The 25820-nt window shown below is 40.4% G+C and overlaps 1 protein-coding gene across 1 annotated transcript in view; it reads right to left on the reverse strand.

Annotated features, from left to right (window-relative positions):
- The window catches only part of LOC146003227 (chitin synthase chs-2-like), a 133723-nt gene that overhangs the window by 64332 nt on the left and 43571 nt on the right, over positions 1-25820 (reverse strand). Inside the window, exons 9-11 of the mRNA XM_083141395.1 lie at positions 17330-17597; positions 11452-11708; positions 2997-3207 (exon numbers count right to left, since the gene is read on the reverse strand). Coding sequence (XP_082997521.1) covers positions 2997-3207; positions 11452-11708; positions 17330-17597 — 736 coding nt within the window. The remainder of the gene's footprint in view (positions 1-2996; positions 3208-11451; positions 11709-17329; positions 17598-25820) is intronic.

Consider the following 25820-nt stretch of genomic DNA (forward strand, 5'->3'; position numbering starts at 1 on the left):
TTAGATTAAGTTAATGCTATCCTTAGTAATAGTATATCTGTGATTTGGTCAACATACAAACTGGATACCAAAACAAATCTCATATTATATGCAAATGTTAAAGCTTTTCATTACAAAATCTGTTACTTAGTAAAAATAAAAGTGAAAACCATTCATTTGAAACCATTTGCTGTCATTGAAATATAATTATGCAGCCGCTATAATTTTTTGCTTATTATCAGTGCAAATCTGATATTATGTTGTGCACTTTAATGATGGAGTGAGTGACTAGTTGACAAGTTGGTTCTTCGGTGCAACGTTGTATGGTACAAACGGCTTTGTGCCCCTCTCCAACTTAAAAAAAAAAGAGGCCCCCACAGATGGTAGCCACGTTGATGTCGTTGTGGGGCTTTCTACAAAAAGCTCCCTGTACCAAGCCCAAAAACTTATTTTGAGATGGCGAATAAAAACTTTCCATGCCTGTTTACCTTTAGTTTCCTCAACACACATACCCAGTTGTAATCGAACCCTCGACCTCCCCCCTTTGGTTTCAAAACACATCTGTTTGTGCATAATGGCTAATCGAGACTGGTAACGCATTTTTTAAAAAATTCGATACTATTATTTATTTTTGGTTTTAAAACATAGCATACATTAGTGGTAAAGTCTTTGCATTGTAATCAAAAGGTTCCAGGTTCGATATTCGTTGAAACAGCTTTATGCATTACGGTTAATCGGGACTGCGTTAAAAAAACGCCAACATTAGCCCCTTGGTTGCAAAACTCCAAAATCACCCCATTTTCTATTTGTGTATCAAAAATAATCGGGAATAGTAACTCACTTTTTAAACAAATCAATGTTATTCTGCAAATTTGCCAGCATTGGACCCCAAAACCTTTTGAATACTAAACAACAATATCAGCTATTTTGTTTTGCTTTTTGAAAATCTGTTCGTGCTAATCGGGACTGATAACACACTTCTTTTTTATTTAAACAGAAAATCATTATTAGCCACTTTGACAACAATTTCTATGTATATCTCCAACATGTCCAAATGCCACAAAGGGGGAGAACGTGTTCGCCAAAACGCAATAAATGGGGACTAATTCTGTAAACTAAAAAAAAAAAATTAAAACTAGGAACTCGAACCTGGAACCTTTCGAATACTAAACACCAGTCACAGTCATTTTGTTTTGATTTTTAATATCTGTTCCTGCATAAATACTAATGGGGACTCAACACACTTGTTTTTTATTTTTAAACAACATCATTATCTGCCAATTTGACATTGTGAATCGAACCCGGGGACCTTTTCATTACAGCATAAACATCCTATTTCCAATTAGTTCATTTTCTCTTTGTGCACAAAAAGCTAATCGGAACTTTTAAACAAATACAATTGAATATCCAATTTTCACCAACATTGGGAATCGAACCCTCAACCACTTGGTTAAAACATCTCGCGGAATAAAAAACACCCCCCGCGCCGCGCCGCGCCGCGCCACCCCGCGCCGCCCCGCGCCCCCGGTCGCCGCCGCCGCTAAACACAAAACGCGGCCGCCATTTTGATTTTATTCAAATACTATTTATGCACAGATGGACTAATCGGGACCTATAATGGCGGGACAAAACAATTGGCCTAATTTAACTACCTAGAGAATCGAACCCGCGACCTCTTCATTGCCAGGTGACAACATTAACCACTAACCCAACTCGATTTTCGAACTCAACCATTTTGTTGCCTTTATTTACACACAGGCTAATCGAGACCATTCAATATTGACATCGTCGCCTTGTAATCAACGGGTCCCAGGTTCGATACTCGGTGGAGGCACATAGTGGTCCGAATCACCACTTTTCAACTGTAGCTCCAATCCTGATTAGTTTTGCCGTGCATAAAACAGACTTAAAAAAACTAACTCAATCTATCAACCAATCAATATTGACTCTACCAGGAATCGAACCCTCGACGCCTCTTGTTTTACAGAGCAATAACCTTAGCCGCTAAACTTTCGGGGGTAAAGCACCTTCGGCGCCATCTTTAAATCATTTCTTCATGTCTTTGAATCATACGCAATGGTTGCGCGCGCATTTCCTCCACACACACACAAACATACGCACGTGTTAGTTTAGCATACATCAAGAAACAACGTGACAAACCCATTGACCCCCCTCCCCCCACCGCTTCCGATGTCTTCAAGGTGATCAGACACGTTCTGCTGACTCAACAATAAAATCACTCGTGGCCCGCTACAACCGGATGTAACGTAACACCAGGCGCATCAAATTTTTGCTGACGCGTAGGAACAAAATGCTGTCATTCTACTGCCCCTCCTAAATGTTCATGTTTATTAAAATGTAGACGTAGGAGGAAAGTAATGAGTAATTTTTATGATTTCACAAATGTAACAGTTAGAAAATTTATCCTGGATGATATTTTTAAGGTGTAGAAAAATGTTCGATTCTCCCCTCCCACATTTAAGCCCCAGGTTCGACTGTGCCCCTTGAAAGTTAGTCCCAAGTTACGCCCATAATTGTAACGACAGTTAAAACTAATTTTATGAAATGCCTGTAGGTGAAACTACTTAGTTTAACAAATGAGTAAGTTAAATATAATGTTAGTGGTGAAAACAAGAATTGAATGAGGTATCATAGTTAAAATTCATTTAAGTAAGATAACCATGGTTAAATTTATTTTTTACCAGTTGCACTCTTATTATTGCATCTTATTGCAATGAATTCATGACCGACGATTTTATTTTGGCCCAGCATTGACTCTAATGTATAATATGTTGGTCTATAGAACGTAGTAATCTGAAACCAAAATCAACTCGCTTGCACATAGTGAAGGCCAGCGAGCACTGTGTGCGGTGCGAGCTTCACGCCTGCGCCTGAAGGCCACCAGTCAGCAGTAGAATTGCCTTTTTTTAAAGGAGTACTTGACCAAAGTGTGGGTATTACCTCCACCAAGCTTTCATTGGGCACGCCAACGTTTCAAAGGGTGCCACAAATAGTACCTGATCCAACAGGGTGTATTCTTCCGCAGGCAGCTCCCAGGTCCTTATTCTTCGCCATCAAGTCAACCAATTTCCTCACCGCGTCCGGCTGGAAGTCGATGTCTCCGTCAAGAGCAAGGATGTAAGTGTTCTCGGCGATGACGTGTTTGCGACACACAGGGATGCTTCTGTCCATGAGGCGGTAACCAAGCAAGTAGTACATGTACATCACCTATATGACGGTAAAGTAAACATTAGGAACATAACATTATGTGTACACTCAGTGGCGGCTATTGGGTTCCGAAACCAGGGGGAGGGTGCAAGATGCCAAAACTGCGGGCAAAGACAGTATATTTCCATTTGTATATAAGGTTTAGCATAGTGCGGGGGCAAAAGTGCCGAAAAGTGTGGGGGGCAGTTGTCCCCTCGCCCCCCTAATCACTGCCACTGTGTACACTCTGTCTCGGGAATCTGTGGAGCAAGCGATCAAATACACGTCCTCTGCGCAAGTACTGACTCGAGAGAGCTCGACCAATGACCGCGTGAGCAGCGCGCACTGTTTTGTTACGCCCATTTGCTTTCTCCTCTTTTCTACCGTTATGTGCGGCTTTGTTCCACAGTTTCCCAAGACAAACTGTAGCATTGGTTTTAGTGAATATACATATGAGTCTTTGGAAACGTACCCAGCATATATTCTCACAGTTTTCGCACATACGAGGGTCACTATTTATATTTTGAGCCTTGGCAACACTGATTGAAGTTAGGCGCGATTTGACTTTTGCACGGAATCGTCTGGCATTATTGACCATAACGCACTTCAAATGTTTTGTCAATAGCTTCATTTGAGTTGTTTATGTTGCCTTGGAGATTGCGCGACAACAATAAAATGGAATTAACTCGTGAACATTTTCGTGCGATGATTTTTTACGATTTTCGACGTGGATTATGAAGACAAGAGTGCATCGATCAACTTACTTCCACGTTTGGCGATGAAGCACCATCCTTTGCCACTGTGAAACGCTGGTATAACGAATTTAATCGTGGCCGCCATTCGCTCACTGACGAGATTCGCGAAGGTCGTCCAAAATCAGTTGTTGTTCAAGAAAACATTGATGCTGTGCAAAACCTAATGCTGCAAGATCGCCATGTGACATACTGTGAGATTGAGGCAACCATAGGCATTAGTTCCACCAACATATATAAAATATTACATGATCATTTAGCTGTGAGAAAGGTATGTTCTCGTTGGATCCCACACAATTTGACAAAAACTCAAAAAGACGCTCGCGTCAATTGGTGCAAACAAATGCTCAATAAATACAATCGTGGTGCTTCAAAAGACGTATTTAAGATTGTAACAGGTGACGAATCATGGATATATGCATATGAGCCGGAACGTAAACAGCAGTCGACTGTATGGGTGTTTCAAGATGAACCCAATCCAACAAAAGTTGTTCGCGCTCGAAGCACATCGAAACAAATGGTCGCCTGTTTTTTTCGGGAAAACTGGTCATGTGGCAACTGTGCCTTTAGAGGAACGTAGAACGGTCAACTCTAAATGGGACACAACAATTTGTTTGCCAGAGGTCTTCGGTCAAATACGGAAAACAAACAAACGCCGTCGGATCATTCTTCATCAAGACAATGCCAGCTGTCACACATCTCGTCTAACAACCGACTTTATGAACAGTCAAAAAATCGAATTGATAGGTCATCCGCCGTACAGTCCTGATTTGGCACCCAATGACTTCTTCTTGTTCCCGAATGTCAAGAATAAATTGCGTGGATAACGATTTTCGTCGGCGGAAGACGCCGTTGATGCGTTCAAAAACCATATTATGGAGGTGTCTCAAGAAGATTGGAAAAACTGCTTTGACAAATGGTTCGAACGAATGCAAAAGTGTATTGACCATAAAGGAGAATTCTTCGAAAAACAATAAATCAGTTTTCATTATTAGGCTCAAAATATAAATAGTGACCCTCGTATTTCTGACAACATTCCTCTCAAAATTGTTGACACCAGCAAACTTGATTTCATTCTTGTATTGTTTTTGAATTTGAATTTAAAATTTTGGGTGCGTCAGCACTGAAACTATTTTGCACCCGTTACATTATACGGAGTCCAGCCCCTGACCATAACTAAAATAGCATAATTGCAGTGTCGTGTTACTAAAATATTAAAATATTCTGACTCGTCAAAAGCTGAGGCTGTATAGGGGCACTCAGCACACACAAGGACAGAAAACAGGACAACACACACAAAATTATACTGGCCAAAGTGCCAGTCGCCAGAGCCTAGTTCTTCTGCAAAATGCAGTCCAAGGTGTACTACGGGAAAGGGAGCTTGACTTTTGGACGCCTTACCAGAAGGTCGCCCCCTACACCCCCATTCTTGTATTGTGAGCCCACAATGAAAAAGAAGATGAATCTCTTTAAATGTGAAATGAAAGTTTAGTACTTGCTTATAAAAAACCCAAATGATTCTGGATTGTAAATACCGGATTCACATTAATAAAAATAGATACTTGCTACCCATCTTTCCTTAATTTCAATATCATTTTAGAAACGCTTTGAAAATATGTAGGTACAATTCCGGAATGTACAAGGGTTGGATAAAAAGTAATGGCAACACTGCTGTCCCGTGAAAGGGGTGAGTCACAGCGCCACAACCGTTTCGTGGTTGATAAAGGAATGTCCGACGAGGAAGTATAGTGAGTGGGAGCGATTGTATGTTTTTCAGTCAAAAACAGCAGTGCTCTGAAGCAGAGGACGAGAGTGCAAGCGCCCTAACAATATGTTTAGGCAAGAAGAACAACGTCTCTCAGGCAGACGGTCAACACAGCCTACTTCTGCACCTTCTTGCAACACCACCTTCGTCTCGCATTAAGAAGGAAGCTGCTTGACAATGCAAGGTGTCACACTGCGAACAATGTGACGGCGCTCCTGCATAACTGGTAGTGGGAGGTACTGGAACATCTGCCGTATTCACCGGTATGAGACCGTGTGATTACGACCTTTTTGCCAAAATGAAGGAACCACTGGGCGGGAAGCACTACGACACGCGCGAAGCCATCATACGTGCTATAGGGCGGTCACTGCGGGACATCGACAGAGATGGACGCGCTGACGGTGTACGACGCCATCCATACGTGTGGCAGAAGGTCGTAGAGATGGGGGGGGGGCGATTACATTGAAGGAATGTAACACGTGCTCCTCTGCCAATACAGTCAAGTAGCAATTATAACAGTGTTGCCATTACTTTTTATCCAACCCTTGTATAAAGATCTTGGTCCCGGGTTCGAATCCCGGCCTTGGTGTGGATGTTTGTGAGTGTCCATTCATGAATTTCATCATGTCATCACTCATCTCCATCTTTGCAAATTAGCCCAAAGTGGCACAAAAAGCGAAGTAAAATGAAGCAAATAAAAAATATAAATATATAAAGCTCTCGGCCTCATTCACATAGCTTTACTCTCATTTTAAACAATTTATACTCACACGTAAAGTTTGCCAAGAGCACAGATCAAGTAAGGTAACTACCACAGCATCATTAGTTCTGTGAAACTTTCTGCGTTTAGTTACAAAAAACGAGGTACTTTGAACGCATTATCTTGGGTCTGTCAAATATTATGGGAAGGGCGTACAAGGTCAACAAATTTAGTAATACGGTTACTGTTCGTTTTTATATACAGTGTATATTGATACGCTAATTTTTCACTCTTTGTGGACACGGTTAGAAGCTATTTCAACTTTAGTATACCGTTACGTATCCCTCATTTTCATTTTCGAGTTACGTGTAGCTAGGCAGCCTGACAGGAAGTATAGGAAAGTGTTAACTTCAGCACCAGCTCAGCGAAAAGCATTCGCCAATATTTGCAAAGGAAAATTGATGAGAGAGAAAAAGGGGAGGAGTTTTGATTAGGAGGAAGGCAAGTTGGATCTGGCTCGGGAGAGACAGGGGAGTTGGGCTTGAGTTTTGGAAGAGAACAGGAGAGTGGTTCGGGAGGAAGAAAAGGGTTTTTTTGAGTTTTGGAGAGAGGAGAGTGAGTTGGATTTTGAAGGAGATTGAGGCTGGATGCAGACTTTCAGAAACTTGTTTGGAAGTGGAGTGCAGCGAAGCTGAGTGAGAATTTAAGAGGCGAACTTCAGCAAGCAAGTGACAGTTACTTTAGAAACTCTTCGGTCCACGATTCTAAAGAGAGACAGGTAATATACTTTTATAATGCCATCCTATGCCAATGCAGACTTAAGGTCATAGTAACCCAAATCATGAGAGTTGCCATTTTATAAAGGGTTCTGTAAATTTAAGTTTATTCAGGTACCTCCTGCAGTTAGCAGATGCAGCCAAGCGAGAACTTACGAGCTACCGCTAACCCCCAATAGAATAATTACTTTAATCTAAAAGGCTCCAGGTTTGATCCCCGAATCTTCCTTCTGTTCATCTATGTCACAGTACGTGGTAGAGGTGCGAATTGGGCCTCTCATCCATTTCCTTTCCGGAAATGCGATGAGAATAGACCGTTAATTTTCCACGTAATGGTGGTATCAGCCTTTATTTATTTCATCTTGCAATACATGCAACGGGCATTTCTTTGCCAACCCAAGAGAGTGATGATATTGTGGAAAACTAGTCGCACACTTTAACAGTGATCCCCGAACCTTTCGAGGTTCACCTGTGTCACAAGACGTGGTGCAGGTGCGGAATTTCATCAATTTCTATACAAAATGTGATGAAAATTAACGTCATTTAGCCCCCCTCCCTAACCCAACGATTTGGCTTTTCTTTTGACACAAAGGGATGTGATGAAAATGTGTGAAATAACAGTCAACAGCGAACCCCTTTAACAACAGGAGATTCACCCTTTCTTCCAAATTAGAGTAATTAGTGCACTATCAACGGTAACTAATGTTATTTCAAATTGCACGTATTGGAGCTATCTAAACTTACATTGGTGAACGTGAAAGTCTTATATAGAAATTGGCAGCGACGATACGAATGTTAATTATGTAAGATGTTGAAATTTGAGTCACTTCCCACCCTGATAGGCTAATCACCGCCGCAGTCACACGCAATACAATGCGGAGGAAAAGAAAATAGAATGTTTTCTTCCATAGCCGCGGGCGATCTGGGTACAGCCCTGCGCCCTTGCTTCGTCGCGGTTATCCGCGTCAGGCTGGCACTACGGTATCGGGAGCGTCCGTCATTCCGCGTCGCGGAAGGTGTTGTCGGACTTTAGGGAGGCCCATTTTGCCAAAAATGCGGCCGGTCCAGGGACGTCCTTGGACGTTTCCCTATCGCTTCGCTCCTGGTAGACCTGTGGTTCGTTCGCGAACCCGGTAGGCTGGCTATGACAGATCTCCCATCTGGAAACTTTTCATCATTTCCAGGATTTAATCTACTTTTGAAAACTACACATTCAAATTTGATGATCCTTTGACGCAAAATTTAGAATGATTTTTTTACATTACTTTTGTACGTGATTTATGTGATAAGTGATATAACAGTGCAGTAAGCTACAGACATTATGTGAACGACTTTTTTACATTCTATGTTCGCGATAATTTTGCTCAGATCATGTTTCAGTTTTACCTTTCACGTATTTTAATTAATTATATCCTTAACTAAAAGTGAATAGTAAGATTATTGCTAAGGAGGAAAATAATTTAGTCTTGACTCCGACTAATTTGTACTATGTATTCACTGAGTCCAGCAGCGAGTATGCTGAGTCATTTTTTTTTTTTTGTTGTTTATTAATTAAAGATCTTTAAAGTTAAAATTTATTTTCGTTCAAAACTGACCGTAACTTGTCGATGATCAAAAATGCATGAGCTATAAACTGTTCAGATTATTGCCAAGAGGATATTAATTTTAAATAAATGTAGTTTTGGGAACGAACAAGGTTCCGCGGTCGACTCATTTATATTCGTAATGACACAATGCTCCTAGCTCCTCAAAGAAGGATGCTTAGCTTCAGGAGATAGTCGAGGAATTCACGAGTCAGTCGTTTTGCCTTACGTCACCTTAATTAAGGACTAAATTGTTTTATTAAACTATGTGTTGACATGTGAAGAAATGAAACGCTTATTATACTTCTGGCAATGAAGCAGCATTTATGTCCGCTACTGTACGCCGGTCGTACGTAGTTAGAGTGACGCTACCATTAGTTCAGAGTATAAACAGCTCGATTAATTAGTGGATTCTGGTTTAGAAATAAAAGGTGCTTTAGTTATATGCATAAATAGGCCGAGAAATGAATAATGGTGAATAAAGCGCATATATAGATAAATAAAGCAGTCTGCTAGGGCAGAGTGTAAGATGTTTTAAGCCAATGAAAAGGCTTTACTGAGATGAATCAGTACGTACACATATTATAAATATATATTTCTGTTTCAAGCACCCAAAAGTTAGGCAAAGCCAACTTATAATGATTTAACTGGACACAATTAAGAGAGCACGGCGCGGATGTTTCTCACATGTTAGCGAGATATTTTTTGTTGATGTTATATTTTTTTACCCTCTCTGAGCTATTGCTTTGATGGACAGTTGAATATTCCTCCTACTCATTCATTTTATAGCTCATGACAAATTTTAATACCTAAAATTTCATGTGTATTTATATTATATCTGCTGTTGAAACGTTAAGCCCAATTATGATATTTATATTTCGAGTTACGGCATTCATCAATATCAACGTTCCTTAGCGTTAATTAACAGATTTGATTTCGCGTGCTTACCTAATCACCACTTACTCACTACGGTCCACGATTCTAAAGAGAGACAGGTAATATACTTTTATAATGCCATCCTATGCCAATGCAGACTTAAGGTCATAGTAACCCAAATCATGAGAGTTGCCATTTTATAAAGGGTTCTGTAAATTTAAGTTTATTCAGGTACCTCCTGCAGTTAGCAGATGCAGCCAAGCGAGAGCTTACGAGCTACCGCTAACCCCCAATAGAATAATTACTTTAATCTAAAAGGCTCCAGGTTTGATCCCCGAATCTTCCTTCTGTTCATCTATGTCACAGTACGATACTCTGTCCCGGCCATCTCTGGAGCAAGGGAACGAAAACAAGGCTCTGCGCAAGTCGTGACGCGAGACGACTCTACCAATGTTCACATGAGAGGAAACTTCCAAAAAAAAAATGCGTGTGGAATGTACCTCTGTACCCCACCCCTACACACACACCTGCTTCCTGCGACACTCAAAGTACGAAACAGTTTGGTTTGTTCTGTGTCAACTAACTAGTAGGGACTAGGAGGTCAAGGGGGCATTTGCTTCGCCTCAACTTTTTGTCACTTTTTACCCCGCAGTGGCATCTAAAGCCTAAGCCTTATATTGATATTTCCTTGCCCCCTCAGTTTTGGAACCCATTCGCCGCCACTGTAAGTGACATGCTTGGGATATGTGCATAAGGAGCATATGAAACGAGGGAAGTGTCCCTGAAGCCCGATCGACCAAAGAACAAACTTCAAGAAAGCCAGACTTTTCGCCTCCAGAGGTGGGAGTTTCAAGGAGGAAAAAAGCGCTGTTGCCACACGCCTGATTTTGTCCAGTTGTACACAGCACCTGCTGTCGACGTGCACCCTCAGCTCGCAGTTCAGGAAGAGACAGATAATGAGAGACCCATTCGCTTTCTACCAGAGTTGGTCACCCTCCGGAGGCTAACCCTCATGAGGTTAGACCTCACCCTCACCCTCCGAAGACTTGTGAGGGTCAGGCCGAAATCAGTCCGTGAGGGTGAGCGCGAAGTTAATCTGTGAGGGTAAGCTCGAAGTTAATCCGTGAGGGTAAGGAGGAAATGCGAGTAGTGAGGGTAAGGGTGTGTGAGGGTGAAAGGCGAGTCGTGAGGGTGAGGGTGAAGTTAATCCGTGTGGGTGCGGGTGATAGGCGAGTCGTGAAGGTGAGGGCGAAGGCAATCTATGAGGGTGACGGTTAGAGGCGAGTCGTGGGGCGAGGGGGAAGGTTAAAGGCTAGTTGTGGGGGTGAGGGTGAGGGCGAAGCCAATCCGGGAGGGTGAGGGCTAAAGGCGAGTCGTGAGGATGAGGGTAAAAGGCTAGTCGTGAGGGTGAGGGTGTAAGGAGAGTCGTGACGGTGAGGGTTAAAGGCAAGTCGTGGTGCTAAAGGCGTGTGAGGGTGAGGGCGAAGGCAATCCGTGATGGTGAGGGCGAGGGCGAAGGTGAACCGCGAGTGTGAAGGCAGGGAGGTTGAACAAAAATGACCACCTCTGCCTTCTACTTGGTGGCGACCGTTATTCTTAGCCGTGACTTCGCATCGCTGGGGTACCTTTGCCTCCTGTTGCGAAAACTTTTGCTGTCAGGCATAAGTTTGGCAAAGCAAAATACCACAAGAATTTCCCCTCACCATGGCAACTGGACCAAGCCGATTGGTTCAAGGGTTCATGTGATCTCCTTGGCTTCCGACAGAAAAGTTGGTTCTTTGGTCGATCGAGATTTAGACATGCAATTACCCACCTGACTCCATCGCTTCTTCTTCCTGATTTTGGACTGGTCCTTGAGGTGAGTGATGATCTTCGTCTTCCCAGGCAGGAGCCACACCAGGCGCCCTCCGTAGGGAGTCGGGAATTTGGTCGGCGGACGGATCTTTATTCCCTTATTGTAGACTTTCTTCACAGAATCCTCTATCGATTCGATCAACAGTTTGACGAAGTCGTTGACAACGCTTTCGTCGTCGTCGTCCAATTGGAAGGAGTCATCGAAGAAAATATGTGCTGCGAGACAAACACAAGTGATGCTTAACAGTGATCAAATCATTATTTTTATTACAATTAATATGTGCTACTTATTAAGTCATATTGTAATTTCTCTTTTCCAAACCAGAACGTAACTGTTTGTATTATAATGTAACTTTTTCTGCTTTTGTATCATTGACACTTATTATTATTTTTATTTATTATTTTTTGTATTATTATTCCTGATGTATTATTTTGGTTCTCTCACTTTCTTATTGACAGTGGTTGATTGCAAGAGCAGCCTAATATTTGATTGATTGATTGATTTAGTTTATTTTACTTCATGTTTTGTGCCTCTTGGCTAATTTGCGAAGATGGGGATGAGTGATGAAATGATGAAATTGATGAATGGACATTCACAAACAACCAAGCCCGAGCGGGATTCGAACCTGGGACCCTTGGCGTCGCAGCGCGATGTGCTAACCAGTCGGCCACAGGGTCCGGCAGCAGCCCAAGAGACATTTAAATCCCTTTAACTTTATTGCAGTTCTTGTCATAACAATACGAAGTACATTTCTTTTATACATATTTAAGAACACCCTAATTAAATTACACAATATAGACATACTTTTGCAGAATGCAGAAAATGTAAATTTCAAAGATTTATCGTGTCAGATAAATATAGAAATTGTACAGAAAAATTTACATTATACAGCTTTGATAAAACTCACTGTTTTTAAACTCCATATAACAGTGGCGTATCTAGGGTGGGTCAATTCCCTCGAAAATCCTATTAATGTGTATTTTAGTGTAATTTTAGGCTTGATTCTATGCCTGTCATACCTCTGATGTGAATATGGAACTTATATTTACTCTAACAGTAAGTAAAGGAATATTCAAAGCTCTTCTTTAACTAAAACGTTCACTACACACACGGTTTCGAAGTGAATGCACATATGTTTATAAATATTGGATAGTTTACAAATATGAAACACTGCTTGTACAACATTAGAATGAATTTGTGCAGTCTTACGAAAATATCTCGTCCTAGACTTTGTTCAGTTCGTGCCAGATTTTTCCACAATTTCACTTAGCCACTGACATAGGCGTAACTTGGTGGGGCAAGGGGAGGGCGATCGCCCCCCCCCCCAAATTTTCAGGCTTTCAGTGAAAGAGAGGTATTTGCCACCCATAAAATGTCAGAGACAGAAATTACTTCAGAACTCATGTCATGAATGTATGATAATAAGAACAGTGATCTTGGAACATCATTTAAGAGAATATTTTAAAAATTTAAATTTAATTCTTCCAAACATTCTTTTTTTTGCTCTCAAAGGCTCGAGACGAATACACTGTACATTATATACTTCACCTTCTTGCTGTGTTGTATATTTAATAAACCTATGATATTAGTAGGTCAAAAATTATAAATTAATTTTACTCCGATGCAACTCTTCGAGAAATTCATTAAAACCAGAAGCTTCACTCATACTTTTGTGCTAAATGTGGTATTTAGCGGTGTAAATTTATATGCACCATAAACATCAAAATATGCATTACAATTGAAAGAAACACTATAAGCCGAATTTGGACGAAAGCATTTCCTTTAACATTTTTGCTAGCATAAATGCTATGTAAATGCTTCCAAAAATCTTATAACAGATAGTTCTTTACGCGAAAGTATTTCATGGAACATTTCTGTTAGCTGTTTCAATTACAATGTACAATACATATAGCACGAAAGGCAAGTCGAGTTACACCGTCAATGCTGTGTGCACGGTGTTTACAATTGAAAAAGCTAAAATATTTTTCCATGCGTGTACAGTAAACGTTGTAAAGTATGTATTTAATCAGTGCCATTCTTCTCTACCTAAAACTATTTACCACGAAGCGATATTCCTCTTGGTTGAATAGCTATCGTCGTTTAAAAGTGTGAAGTGATACGTTGTTTACATCTCACGCGGCCGCCATTACAACTGGACTCGTGACCTAGAGATCGCTTCTGATTGGTTACGCTACGAAACATGCTACGGCCCGAGCCTATCGTTGAGATATGGCATGAAATATGCCATGGCATCTGAAATGCCATAACATTTCTCACTTTACGCGGTAGCTTTTTGGTCATGGAATAAATGTTAAGAAAATTGCTGAGAAAATGCTTTCTTCTAAAGCGGGCATTGGAAATTGTATTATGGTCAATATTCGCTTTATGACCTCACAGATACTCTTGGGGCATGCCACATATCACATGATTCCAAAAATGGAAGGAATTTCCGTCTAAAAAGCCCACATTTCTTGCGTGGCTGAGTATATAATTCCCCAACATGGATAGCGAAAAACTACTGTAATTCTATCACTTGTATTTTAAGAAAAGAGATCGTTTACAGAGGAGAAATTTTAGATGAGTCACTGGGACTATTTCTTCTCAAATAACAGAACCATTATGCACCAGAGCTATTAACAGCTCGACAGCAGTGACAAAAGTTGCTGCAAAGAAATTAATAGATATTTCACAGGCTGCCATTTCGACGTGTCTTACAAGCTAAGAAAATAGTTTAACTATACTGTGCAAGATAAAACTAAATTCATGCGAACAACCTCAGACAGTACTGAATATTTTGCACACCATGACACAGAGTTTTCAAAGGACTGAAATTCTGGACAAAACTCAAGACCAGTATTATTGACAAATATTATTATTTAATGGGGATAAAGGGACAAAATTATGATAATTAAATAATTCAGAATACCCCCCCCCCCCCCAGCGTTCCCTTTGGACGTCATCGTGGATAAATGATTGAGCTCTGATTCCTTTTCTTTAAAAAATGCCAGAAATTCAAAGAGCAAACTACCGCCCCTCTGACAGAAAATACTCCGAAATGTAGAAAAGAGAACTACATTGGTCAAATGTCAATTTTATAAAGTAGGTATTGTCCAGGTTTTCAGGACTTTGGAAGTATTGTGTTGTATGGAGGGACTCCTACTGTTCACGGCCACCGCGGGGCCTCCCCGATGGCACAGTGGTAGTGTCGTTGCCTTGTAATCAAGGGGTCCCGGGTTTGATACCCGGTGGAGGCACATAGTGGTTCGGATGCCACAATTTAAACTGTATGTCCAGTTCCGATTAGCCTTACTGTGCATAAAGTGGACTTAAAACACCAAATCAATCAATCTGAAAAGTTTCATTTTGTGTCATGCCTAAATTATCTTGTTGAGTTGTTGGTTTCAGTCCACTTTATGTACAGATAGACTAATCGGGACTGGATCTACAGTTTAAAGTGGAATCCGAATCACTATGGGCTACCACCGGGTATCAAACCTGGGAACCACTTCATTACAGTTTTAAGAATATTCACAATAGTATGTGTAAATTCCCACGTGAAGTATTACTTTAAATACCTAAAATATTAAATTAAATACTTATGAATGTGGATAGTTTGCATAATATTAAATAATTCTGGCATCAACAAATGTGCACGATCGTCATCTGTCCATTGTTGAAACAGTTCGACCTTAACTCCTTCAATATTAAAAAATTCCAACACTTGAAACAAGTTTTTCTAGGCGGGGAAGAGCACGTTATAATAAGTCTCCACGGACTAATATTTGCAAGCAGAAAGGAGAATGCTATTTTATCTCCTAAGTCAAACAACAAAAGTGTGTTCAAAATTTCTATTCGGCTTCTTAATTTTTCAATAAATAATTAATGGTTTTAAAAGTTTAATAAGAAATTTACATATTTAGAAAAATTGTCCTCAACGCTATTTTTAATGGGATGGAAAATTTTCGGTCCTGGTCCCCCCTAAAGGTAGGTCCCAAGTTACGCCCATGGCCACTGATACACGTATATCAAATTATATTGTTGTTTGGAACTTCCATCGGCTTGAGAATGCTTCACAAGTTTTAAGAGTGAATATTTATTTTATTAACGGTGATAAAATCCCTCTACATTGAATTTCTGAGTAAAAATATTAGAGGGGGAAGTCCTCATGGTACCCCTTCAGTACACACGCCGATGGCTGTTACACGAAACTACTTTCTAACCTGCTTCTACACATGGAGTTTCGCATGGTTTGGTTTGGTTTGAGTTGGTGTTTTAAGTCCACTTTATGCACAGTAAGGCTAATCGGGACTGGACCTACAGTTTAAAGTGGGATCCGAACCACTTGTGCCTCCACCGGGTATCGAACCCGGGACCCCTTGATTACAAGGCAATGACGCTATCACTGCGCCATGGGGGAGGCCCCGAGTTTCGCATGGGAAAGCAGAGCGTGTAATAGGGGAAGATATTCTAACAGTTTAATATTTTTTGAAAACTGGGAACACAAGCTGTGCCGGACTGAGAGCAACAATAGAACGGTGGAATTTCATTGGTAGGCGGTCTCTTGGGTTAAATAGGGTGAAATATCATCCGCCTCCTACAAAAAAGTTAACCGTTCGGTAAGATTAGTAGTATTGCACGAGTTACAGTGGAATATAATAAACTATTGTAAATAACAAACAAATTCCTGAGGGAAAGCTAAGCCATTTACTGACTTGTCGAGAGCATTTCTTATGAATTCATGAAGAAGCTATTATATTAAAAGAGTTGAATTCAAACTGTAAATTATTATAATAATCCAATCATTTATACACAGTGTGTTTCCAATGTTTCTTATAACTCAAAAACTTCGTCTAAAATGTATATCACAATTATCAACTTATAGCTTTTCGTGATGTTTCTGACCGACAAAAAAATAGAGTATTGTGCTGCCATCTATGGCCAAAAAATACAGGCTTCATATAAGAGCGTAATTTCATTGTCCGAGTTTCATCTAAAATGTACACGTCTTAGTTGAGGATAATAGCATAAACTAGGTTGCAGCCTGTATACTGAGTTCGGCGCCCTTTTTGGAGACAGGGCGCCATGGAAAGAGGGCGCACAGGGATCTTTACCGGTGTTCCGATGGGCCAGTCCGGCTCTGAACACAACTTGTAGACAGGGGTCCTCTTCTCAGACGTCAATGATGGATAAAATGATGGGGAAGTTGCGTGCAATAGAGGCAGAATTACATCAGTTTCTCTATGGAGTAATTCATGCGAAAAAGGACATTGGAAAGCAACGCGTCTAATATCTCTGTCATCTTGCCCACGTCATATTCACGTATTACGCATGCGCGAGTACGAGTAAACTCGGAGTTAACCACGATCAGCTGAATATGTGTTGCACCAATAGAAACGTCTGGTAAGCTGGCAATAAAAAGGAGAATCGACTTTACCCTCCGAGATGGGCGGGTACAAGCTGAGTTAACCCACGTGGAGGCAAATCGGGACTAAACCTACAGTTCAAAGTGGGATCCGAACCATTAAATGCCTCCACCGGGTAGGTATCGAATCCGGGGTCCCTTGATTACAAGGCGATGGATTCAACACTACGCCATCGGGGAGACCTCCAGGGGGAACTGTTTCATGTTAAACTTTTCGGAATGTACTCGTAGATATAACCAGTGCTATTTGTCTGGCGGTGCATAACGATACGCCATACCGGCATCTTTAGCTTTTTTGGGTAACTCTTTGGATGAACGCAATGACAATAGCAAACCAACTTGAGGAAGACCGAACCATTTCTTCCCAGGAAAAAACGAACTGGATGTAACACATAAGTAAGTCAATGTACTTACTCTCAAATTCATAGTAGTCCTCATCGACAACATTGAGCAGTTTCTGAGCGGTTCTTCTGGCAGAGTTGTCCGCGTCCATCCTCAAAATGGATTTGAGAAACTCCATCATCTCGTCCTTCGTCTCGTGCCACATGGTGGCGCAGGCGTAGATCTTGGGGATGTAGTCTCTCTTCTTCACCTGGTTCGGGTCGCTGATGTTGGTTCTGGAGTGGAGGGAGATGTTGTCCAGATAGTCCTCCCTCTTGCCTGTTTTGTCCAAGTCTAGATCCTGTGCGTTTCAGAAGGGAATAAAGTGGTAAAAGAAAATCTGCAAGATTCGCAAATGATCAATGTTCAAACTTTGTAAAGAAAGGTGAAAACAAGATGACCATCCAAATGTTATGGTCTTCCACGTAGTACCATTCTCTTTCTCTCTCTCTCTATTTTTTTCCTCTCTCTCCCCTTTCCTCACCCTGTCCCTCATTCTCTCTCTGTCTCTGACTGTCTCTTTCTCTCATTCTCTCTCTCCCTCTATTTCTCTCTCTCTGTCTGTCTGTCTCTCTCTCTCTCTCTCTCTCTCTCTCTCTCTCTCTCACACTCTCTAATTCTCTCTGTCTCTGACTCTCTATCTCTCTCTCTCATACACACACACACACACAAACACACACACACACAGACACATACTCTCTCTAATTCTATCTGTCTCTCTCACACACTCTCTCTAATTCTTTCTCTGCCACTTTCTCTCTCCCTCTTTCTCTCATACCTTCCCATTCTCTCCCACTCTGTCTCAGCCTCCACCCTCTCTCTCTCGCTACGGAGTCTAATCAAGATCACCCAAAAAGATACACAACTCGTCAACTCTAGTAAGGAAGAAACTTTACAAAATCATCACAAATATTCAATGTTCAAACTTTGTAAAGAAAGGTAAAAACAGGGTGACCTTCTCTGGAGGCATTCAAAAGTTCTGGTCTACCACATAGTACACCCTGGACTGAAGAGATTGCGACCCTCTTGCATTTAGACCACAGTCAGTATAATCCTCTGTGGAGCTTGTATATGTCCGAGATGTCCCCGTACTCCTACTTACATGTATCATGTTGAGTCTGTGTTGAAAATTGGTCGGTATTCTATAATTCTATTACCGTCGCCTTGTAATCAAGGGGTCCTAGGATCGATACCCGGTGGAGGAACACTTTAAACTGTAGGTCCAGTCCAGATTAGCCTTACTGTACATAAAGTGGACTTAAAACACCAAAATCAAATCAAAATTTCATATTGGACTCCATATTCGCTTTATACTCGCAGGAGAATTCGTAGTGAACTAACTCAGCCTGTTGATTACAAGCCCTAGGACGTTCATAATCTTAGGTGTTTAATAATATTATAACCCGTTCAGAAAGTCGCACGAGTTTAACGCGTTAAACGAGTTATGGCCACTGGCCGTTCCACAAGTCCTGTCGTGAACTTGGTGAATTTATCATTAAGTCGATTTTCATGCAATGCGTGAAGTTCGTTCTCTCACGGATCGGGAGGCTGGTTTGTTAACTTAAAATAGTCTGCTACTTGCAGAAAATGCGTGTTCGTGATAACTTCAAACTGCACTAGTTCGGAAAATAGAACTTATGTTGAACAGAGGGCAGTGGCGGATTAAAGACGTTCTCTTGGAGGGGGCGGGCATCCATTACGGCGACCCCTCCTCCGAACTTTCGGCGCCCTTCACACTTTCCTCACAAACTACAGTTCTACCATATGACATAAAATCACTGTCGTAAGTAAAATGTTGGGAGATCCAGCCGTGTGTAATGTTTTTTTTAAAAGACATAAAATGCATGATAAATGTATTTCGAATATAATTATTGTTTTACATGTAACATATACCGTGCGCCCAATTCCTTGCGAGGCCGAGAGATCGGGAGAAGTGTTGAGGGTGACGCTAACGGAGATGCCGACATTTTTGACCAGTAACTCCCTAACTACTGCTCGGAACTTGGTAAGAGTAAGGAAAGGAGGCATTAAGAAAATTTTACAAAATGTATTTTTATTTGCATAAAATTTGACATCGAAAGCGACAATTGTCCATCTGTGTCCCCCTGAAGGTGCCCTTGTCTGTCAATATTTACCCCCTCTAGAATTGTTTCTTTTTTCATGGCGGGCAATGCCTCCCTGCCCCCTGCGGTTGCGCCACTGATGTACCATGGAGTGACGTGAAATATAAAATACACACGCAACATGTGTAGCCTAAATTATATAAATTTTCTCTTAAAAGTAGTCTCCCTTTCTTCCAAACATTTGTTCATGCATTTTAGACAAAATCAATAAAGAGGGGGGGGGGGTAATTCCCCCTACAGGTGCCCTTGACCGTCAATATTTGCCCCCTCGTCCAAGGTTGGGGAAGGAGCAATGCCCTCTGCCTCCCCTATGCCTACGCCACTGTGTAGCACACCAATGATTCTAAGTTGTTTAACTTTAATAAAATAAAGATTAATAGATTTCTCAAAAATCAAAATGCATTATTTTTTTATTCCAATAGATGCAACTGTAGCAGTGGACCAGTTTAACCTATGGTATATCATAAACTGCCATAATGTTTGATACATTTCGTTCCAATTTTGTTAATTTATCAATAAATTGAAAAGAAACCTCTTGTGAGAGGCGCAGGAGAAGAATGATCGCCCCCTCAAGACTTTAATTCGCCCTTGCAGCAAGCTACTAAGATTGATAGTTGTAGTTCGCCTAATTTTTTTCCTTGTCAGCCTAGTAGCGCTGGGGTATATGTCAGCTCCTCTCTCTCCCTGGCTATGGCCTTTTAACAGTGACTGTGCATGAAAATATGAGTGAGAAGGCAGAGGTGGCGGGAATATTTTCTATCTCTTCTGTGAAGGGGTCACCTCACGACTCCTTTGATCCACTCTGCTACCATCATCTTAAATTAATTTCGTGCTTATCTTTCGTCGCCCCCTTCCTTCGTCATCCTTAACTTTATTCGTCTCCTCTTCGCCTCCTATCTGTCGTCTCCCTCTAATCTTTTGTCGGCTGCCATCTTTCATCACACCCATCCTTCTTAATTCTTATCTTTGTTAGCCCTCTGTCTCTCGTCGCCCCCTTATCATTCGTCGCCCATATCTCTCGTCATTCTTATCTTTGTTCGGCCCCTTATCATTCGTCGCCTCCTATCTTACGTTGCCCCTATCTTTCGTCATTCTTATCTTTGTTCGCCCCCTTATCATTCGTTGCCTCCTATCTTTTGTCGCCCCTATCTCTCGACATTCTTATCTTTGTTCGCCCCCTTATCATTCTTCGCCTCCTATCTTTTGTCGCCCCTATCTTTCGTCATTCTTATCTTTGTTCACCCCTTAACATTCGTCGCCTCCTATCTTTTGTCGCCCCTATCTCTCGTCATTCTTATCTTTGTTCGCCCCCTTATCATTCGTCGCCTTCTATCTTTCGTCTTTCTTATCTTTGTTCGCCCCCTTATCATTCTTCGCCTCCTATCTTTTGTCGCCCCTATCTTTCGTCATTCTTATCTTTGTTCGCCCCCTTATCATTCGTCGCCTCCTATCTTTTGTCGCCCCTATTTTTCGTCATTCTTATCTTTGTTCGCCCCCTTATCATTCGTCGTCTCCTATCATTTGTCGCCCCTATCTCTCGTCATTCTTATCTTTGTTCGCTCCCTTATCATTCGTCGCCTCCTATCTTTTGTCGACCCTATCTCTCGTCATTCTTATCTTTGTTCGCCCCCTTATCATTCGTCGCCTTCTATCTTTGGTCTTTCTTATCTTTGTTCGCCCCCTTATCATTCTTCGCCTCCTATCTTTTGTCGCCCCTATCTTTCGTCATTCTTATCTTTGTTCGCCCCCTTATCATTCGTCGCCTCCTATCTTTTGTCGCCCCTATCTTTCGTCATTCTTATCTTTTTTCGCCCCCTTATCATTCGTCGCCTCCTATCATTTGTCGCCCCTATCTCTCGTCATTCTTATCTTTGTTCGCTCCCTTATCATTCGTCGCCTCCTATCTTTTGTCGCCCCTATCTTTCGTCATTCTTATCTTTGTTCGCCCCCTTGTCATTCGTCGCCTTCTATCTTTCGTCTTTCTTATCTTTGTTCGCCCCCTTATCATTCTTCGCCTCCTATCTTTTGTCGCCCCTATCTTTCGTCATTCTTATCTTTGTTCGCCCCCTTATCATTCGTCGCCTCCTATCTTTTGTCGCCCCTATCTTTCGTCATTCTTATCTTTGTTCGCCCCCTTATCATTCGTCGCCTCCTATCATTTGTCGCCCCTATCTCTCGTCATTCTTATCTTTGTTCGCCCCCTTATCATTCGTCGCCCCTATTTTAGTCCCTCGTTGGACTCGCCGTAAAGCTTCCTGCTCCCCATAATGGTAGTTCTTCGTAAAATACCACAATATGTGCCATATTGAAGAAATAAAATGAGATCCTTAAGGGTCTGACGCCCCTCCGTCCCCCCTTTTCCACTCTTGTATGTTTCTTAATTGACACTGCATGTCATATTTCATTCCAACTGTGTATATTATTTATCAATATGTGAAAATATAAAATAGGTCCTTGGTGAAAGTCGCCCACGACGCCCCGTCAAGGGCCTCGGAGGGGGCGGTCGCCCCCATTTTAATCCGCCCTCGACAGAGCGAGATATGAAGCACATAACACGTAACACGTGTCGCTTGAGGATTTCACCAATCGAACTCAGGCTTGTGCGCCTTATCTTGCCGCACACTGATTTAAATCACTCTAAATAAATAATTATTAGAATAATGTACATAAGGTAGATATCAGAAACGCTTTTAGTGAAAGTACATTACTCTCGTAATCATTTAATGGTGATTATTAGGTTCTAAGATAGGAAAATAAAGAAAGTAAAATATATGTACTGATGGTGTGAAGCACATACGAGAGGAAATGTAAACACAGGATTTCTCTTGATTTAAAATTCAATAATTCTATTGGCAAAAATAGCAAACATTTTGTGTAGAAAAATATACAAAATACTAATCATGTTAAACCATAAATAGTGTCACATTCATTAAACTGTAAATAAACATGGCAGCTGATATTTTTCGAACTATCATTAAAAAATCTCCAAAGTTCCGGTACACTTCGCAACATCTTATTTGACCGCCCTGAAAAATTTCAAAGTCCAGAATTCGTAAATTTGGCAGCATAACGCTTCAGAGCCAACTAAGAGTAGCCAACTTTGCAACATTTCCTCTTCCTGAATAAAAACGCTTGTGGTTTTATTTCATTCTTTCACATTCCATAAAGTAAAGATACCCTAAAGTAGTAATAAAATCTATGAGTAGACAAAAAAATGTTAAGTAGAAATACGAATGTTGAAAATATTTCAAGATTCTTTGTTCTGAATTTGAAAATAGGAAAATGTATGTGCATTGTGAAACACTGAACAGGTTCTCATCCACCTGGAAAGAATTGCGGTCACATTTGAATGCAAGAAGGCAAATTTATGATGATTTTATGCGAAATGTTTAGTAAAGATACCTTGCACGGCACCAAACGATTCTGCAAAGTGCGTCTTTCCCTTGGTTCTTGGCGAAAAATGGTTCGAAACTTCGGCACAATGTTGCTTCAACTGCGATTAACGTGCTTTACTGAGCTTTCTGTCAGCAATCTCCTGGAGTAGTTGGTTAGATGACAGCACAATCGTTTTTTTACTGTTTTCGTCAAGATCGAAACATCGTAGGTTCAAATCCCACCCTTTCCTTATTATTTTTTCCTTTTTATTTACCGAGTACGAAGTGTTCTAATAACGTAATATAATATTATATGATATTACTGTAAATATTTATGCGATGCATGCTCAGTGGCGGCGATTGGGTTTCAAAACTGATGGGGCAAGGTGGGGGAGGTGGGAGGGCAAGAACAGTTTCTTTTCCTTTGTAGGTAATGTTTAGCATAGTGCTGGGTCATCTGCCCCTCCACACTCCATAATCGTCGCCACTGTGCATGCCTCAAGTAATGCTTCTACTAATGTTTTTAATCTTTCAGTGATTGGCAGGATTTTAGGAAATACTTTTCCTTTCATTCAGCTGTTATAAGTTAACACATATTAAGAACTTACATGTCAACTTTCTGCATCTGGAAATGCTGGACATAAATCGCATAAATATCAACGGAAATATCCAAGAAACGTAGATAAGCATTCTCGACCAAAGCCGTTTACTTCCCGAAAAAGATTTTGCGAAGAGGTAGGTTTGAACCCATGACCTTCCATTCCATAAGCAAACGACCCCCCTACACCACACGGTTCACGTTATTTTACGCACTCGGTTCGGATCCCATTTTAAACTGTAGGTCCAGTCCCAATTAACCTTACTGTGCATAAAGTAGACTTGAAACACCAAATCAATCAATTCAGATGTGTATACCCTACAAGAAGCTGGGAAACAGATGCAAGCTTGTGTCAGAAACATGGTTGTGCAATTATGCGTAAAAAAGGTTATCTACATGACACGTAAATTACGCGTAAGAAACGTATAAAACGTAAAAAACTAGAATCAAACATAAAAATTAAAAGCAAACATGGTTTTCGCGACGGTTATTGTTATGCATGGCGTTGGCTGTGGCAGAAAACAAGAAAAGGCTTTAAGAAACTTTTCTCCCGAATTTGTATATGCTCTTATATGCAAACATTTGAAGTGTATAACAATTTTGTTGAGTGAAAATTTATATAACAAAAAGGTAATTTTTTTCAGTGTTGGAAGCAAAATCGGCTAATTTTAAAATATGTAGTTAAATGATCTGTTCAATAACACCACCCTGCATTTTTTTAAAAAAAAAATCGGATGATTTGAAATCAATAGGTGATTCTGGAAGTATTTTGAATGCTGATCACGGAAATGACATCCATTGTTTCCAATCATGTCAGAATTTTTCACAATTTCACAATCAAAATTATCATAAAATTGCCATTCCATTACATATATTACAGAACGCAAGAAAATAAATTTAAACAAAGGAAATTTTGGATGTTTACAAACCAATAGGTGATTCTGGAAGTACTTTGAATGCTGATCACGGAAATGACATCCATTGTTTCCAATCATGTCAGAATTTTTCACAATTTCACAATCAAAATTATCATAAAATTGCCATTCCATTACATATATTACAGAACGCAAGAAAATAAATTTAAACAAAGGAAATTTCGGATGTTTACAAACCAATAGGTGATTCTGGAAGTATTTTGAATGCTGATCACGGAAATGACATCCATTGCTTCCAATCACGTCAGAATTTTTCACAATCAAAATTATCATATTCGCCATTTCATTACATATATTACAGAACGCAAGAAAATAAATTTAAACAAAGGTAATTTCGGATGTTTACAAACCAATAGGTGATTCTGGAAGTATTTTGAATGCTGATCATGCACATGACATATATTTCTTCCCATCACGTCAGCATTTTCCCCTAGATCATGATATTTTTCTCCCTGCATCAACACACTACATTGTAACATTGAATTTTGGACATTTTGTGAAGTAAATTTTTATGAGGAATTTCAAAAATTGAATTTACGCAATCAAAGTTTACAATTTTCATATCAATGTGTCATATGAAGATGGAAGGTGGATTAAATGCTTACTATTCTATGTGTATTTATAGTTTGAAATTGGAGGATTTGTATTATATAGAGCCAATATTTTATCATCATCTAAGCAGAGCCATCTATTGAGGAAATTATGAAACTACACATTTTATTGTGAAATTAATGCAGTTAATATATTGCTATTTTCTGAAAAAAATAGGCGTGATGTGAAAAAATGGATTTCATTTTTGGAATCAGCATGCTGAAATTATTTAGGGGCAACAGTCACCTGTGAGACATCCAAACCCATGCAGGCCTGTGTAATCAGTTTCATTTTCAGTATAACAATTGTAGGTGTTTTATACTCTTACGGCGGTCGGCTCTCATGCTGGTAAGGGGAGTGGGGAGCGTGGATTACGCCGTAGACCAACCACATAACAGAGGTGGCGCCGAGAGTTACGACGTCGCGGAAGGAAGTACTACGTGCACCTCGTTCTACAGGCTGCTGCGTTTCTTATCGCGCTGAATTGGTCGCTTCCCGCCTCCCTACTTTCCTTGCCAGCATGAGAATCGGCAGCCGTAAGAGTAGAAATGATATATAATTAAAGTTGTTCTTTTTACAATATGGAAGAGGAATTTGAAGCGATTACTAAAATTTTTAAATCCAATCCAAATAAATTGTCGTTAATCGCTAAGTTATGTTATAAATTCAAGTACTAGTGTAAGACGTGTATATCAACAGGTTTCTCAAATTTTTAAAAATATGTGAAAGAAGAGTGAGTACTATGTTTTTTAAAAAAATCTGTTAGTGAAGATGAGGGCGTGTGATGGCTGTATAAACAATGTTCAGAAAATATTTTTTGTGTTGAAATATGTAAGAAAATTAAAGTTAAAAAGTAACACAATTAAAGTAGTTTTTATATAATTAATTCACGAAAGATTATAA

Source organism: Lepisma saccharinum, chromosome 20 (assembly GCF_977018435.1).
Source record: "Lepisma saccharinum chromosome 20, izLepSacc3.1, whole genome shotgun sequence".
NCBI lineage: Eukaryota > Metazoa > Arthropoda > Insecta > Zygentoma > Lepismatidae > Lepisma > Lepisma saccharinum.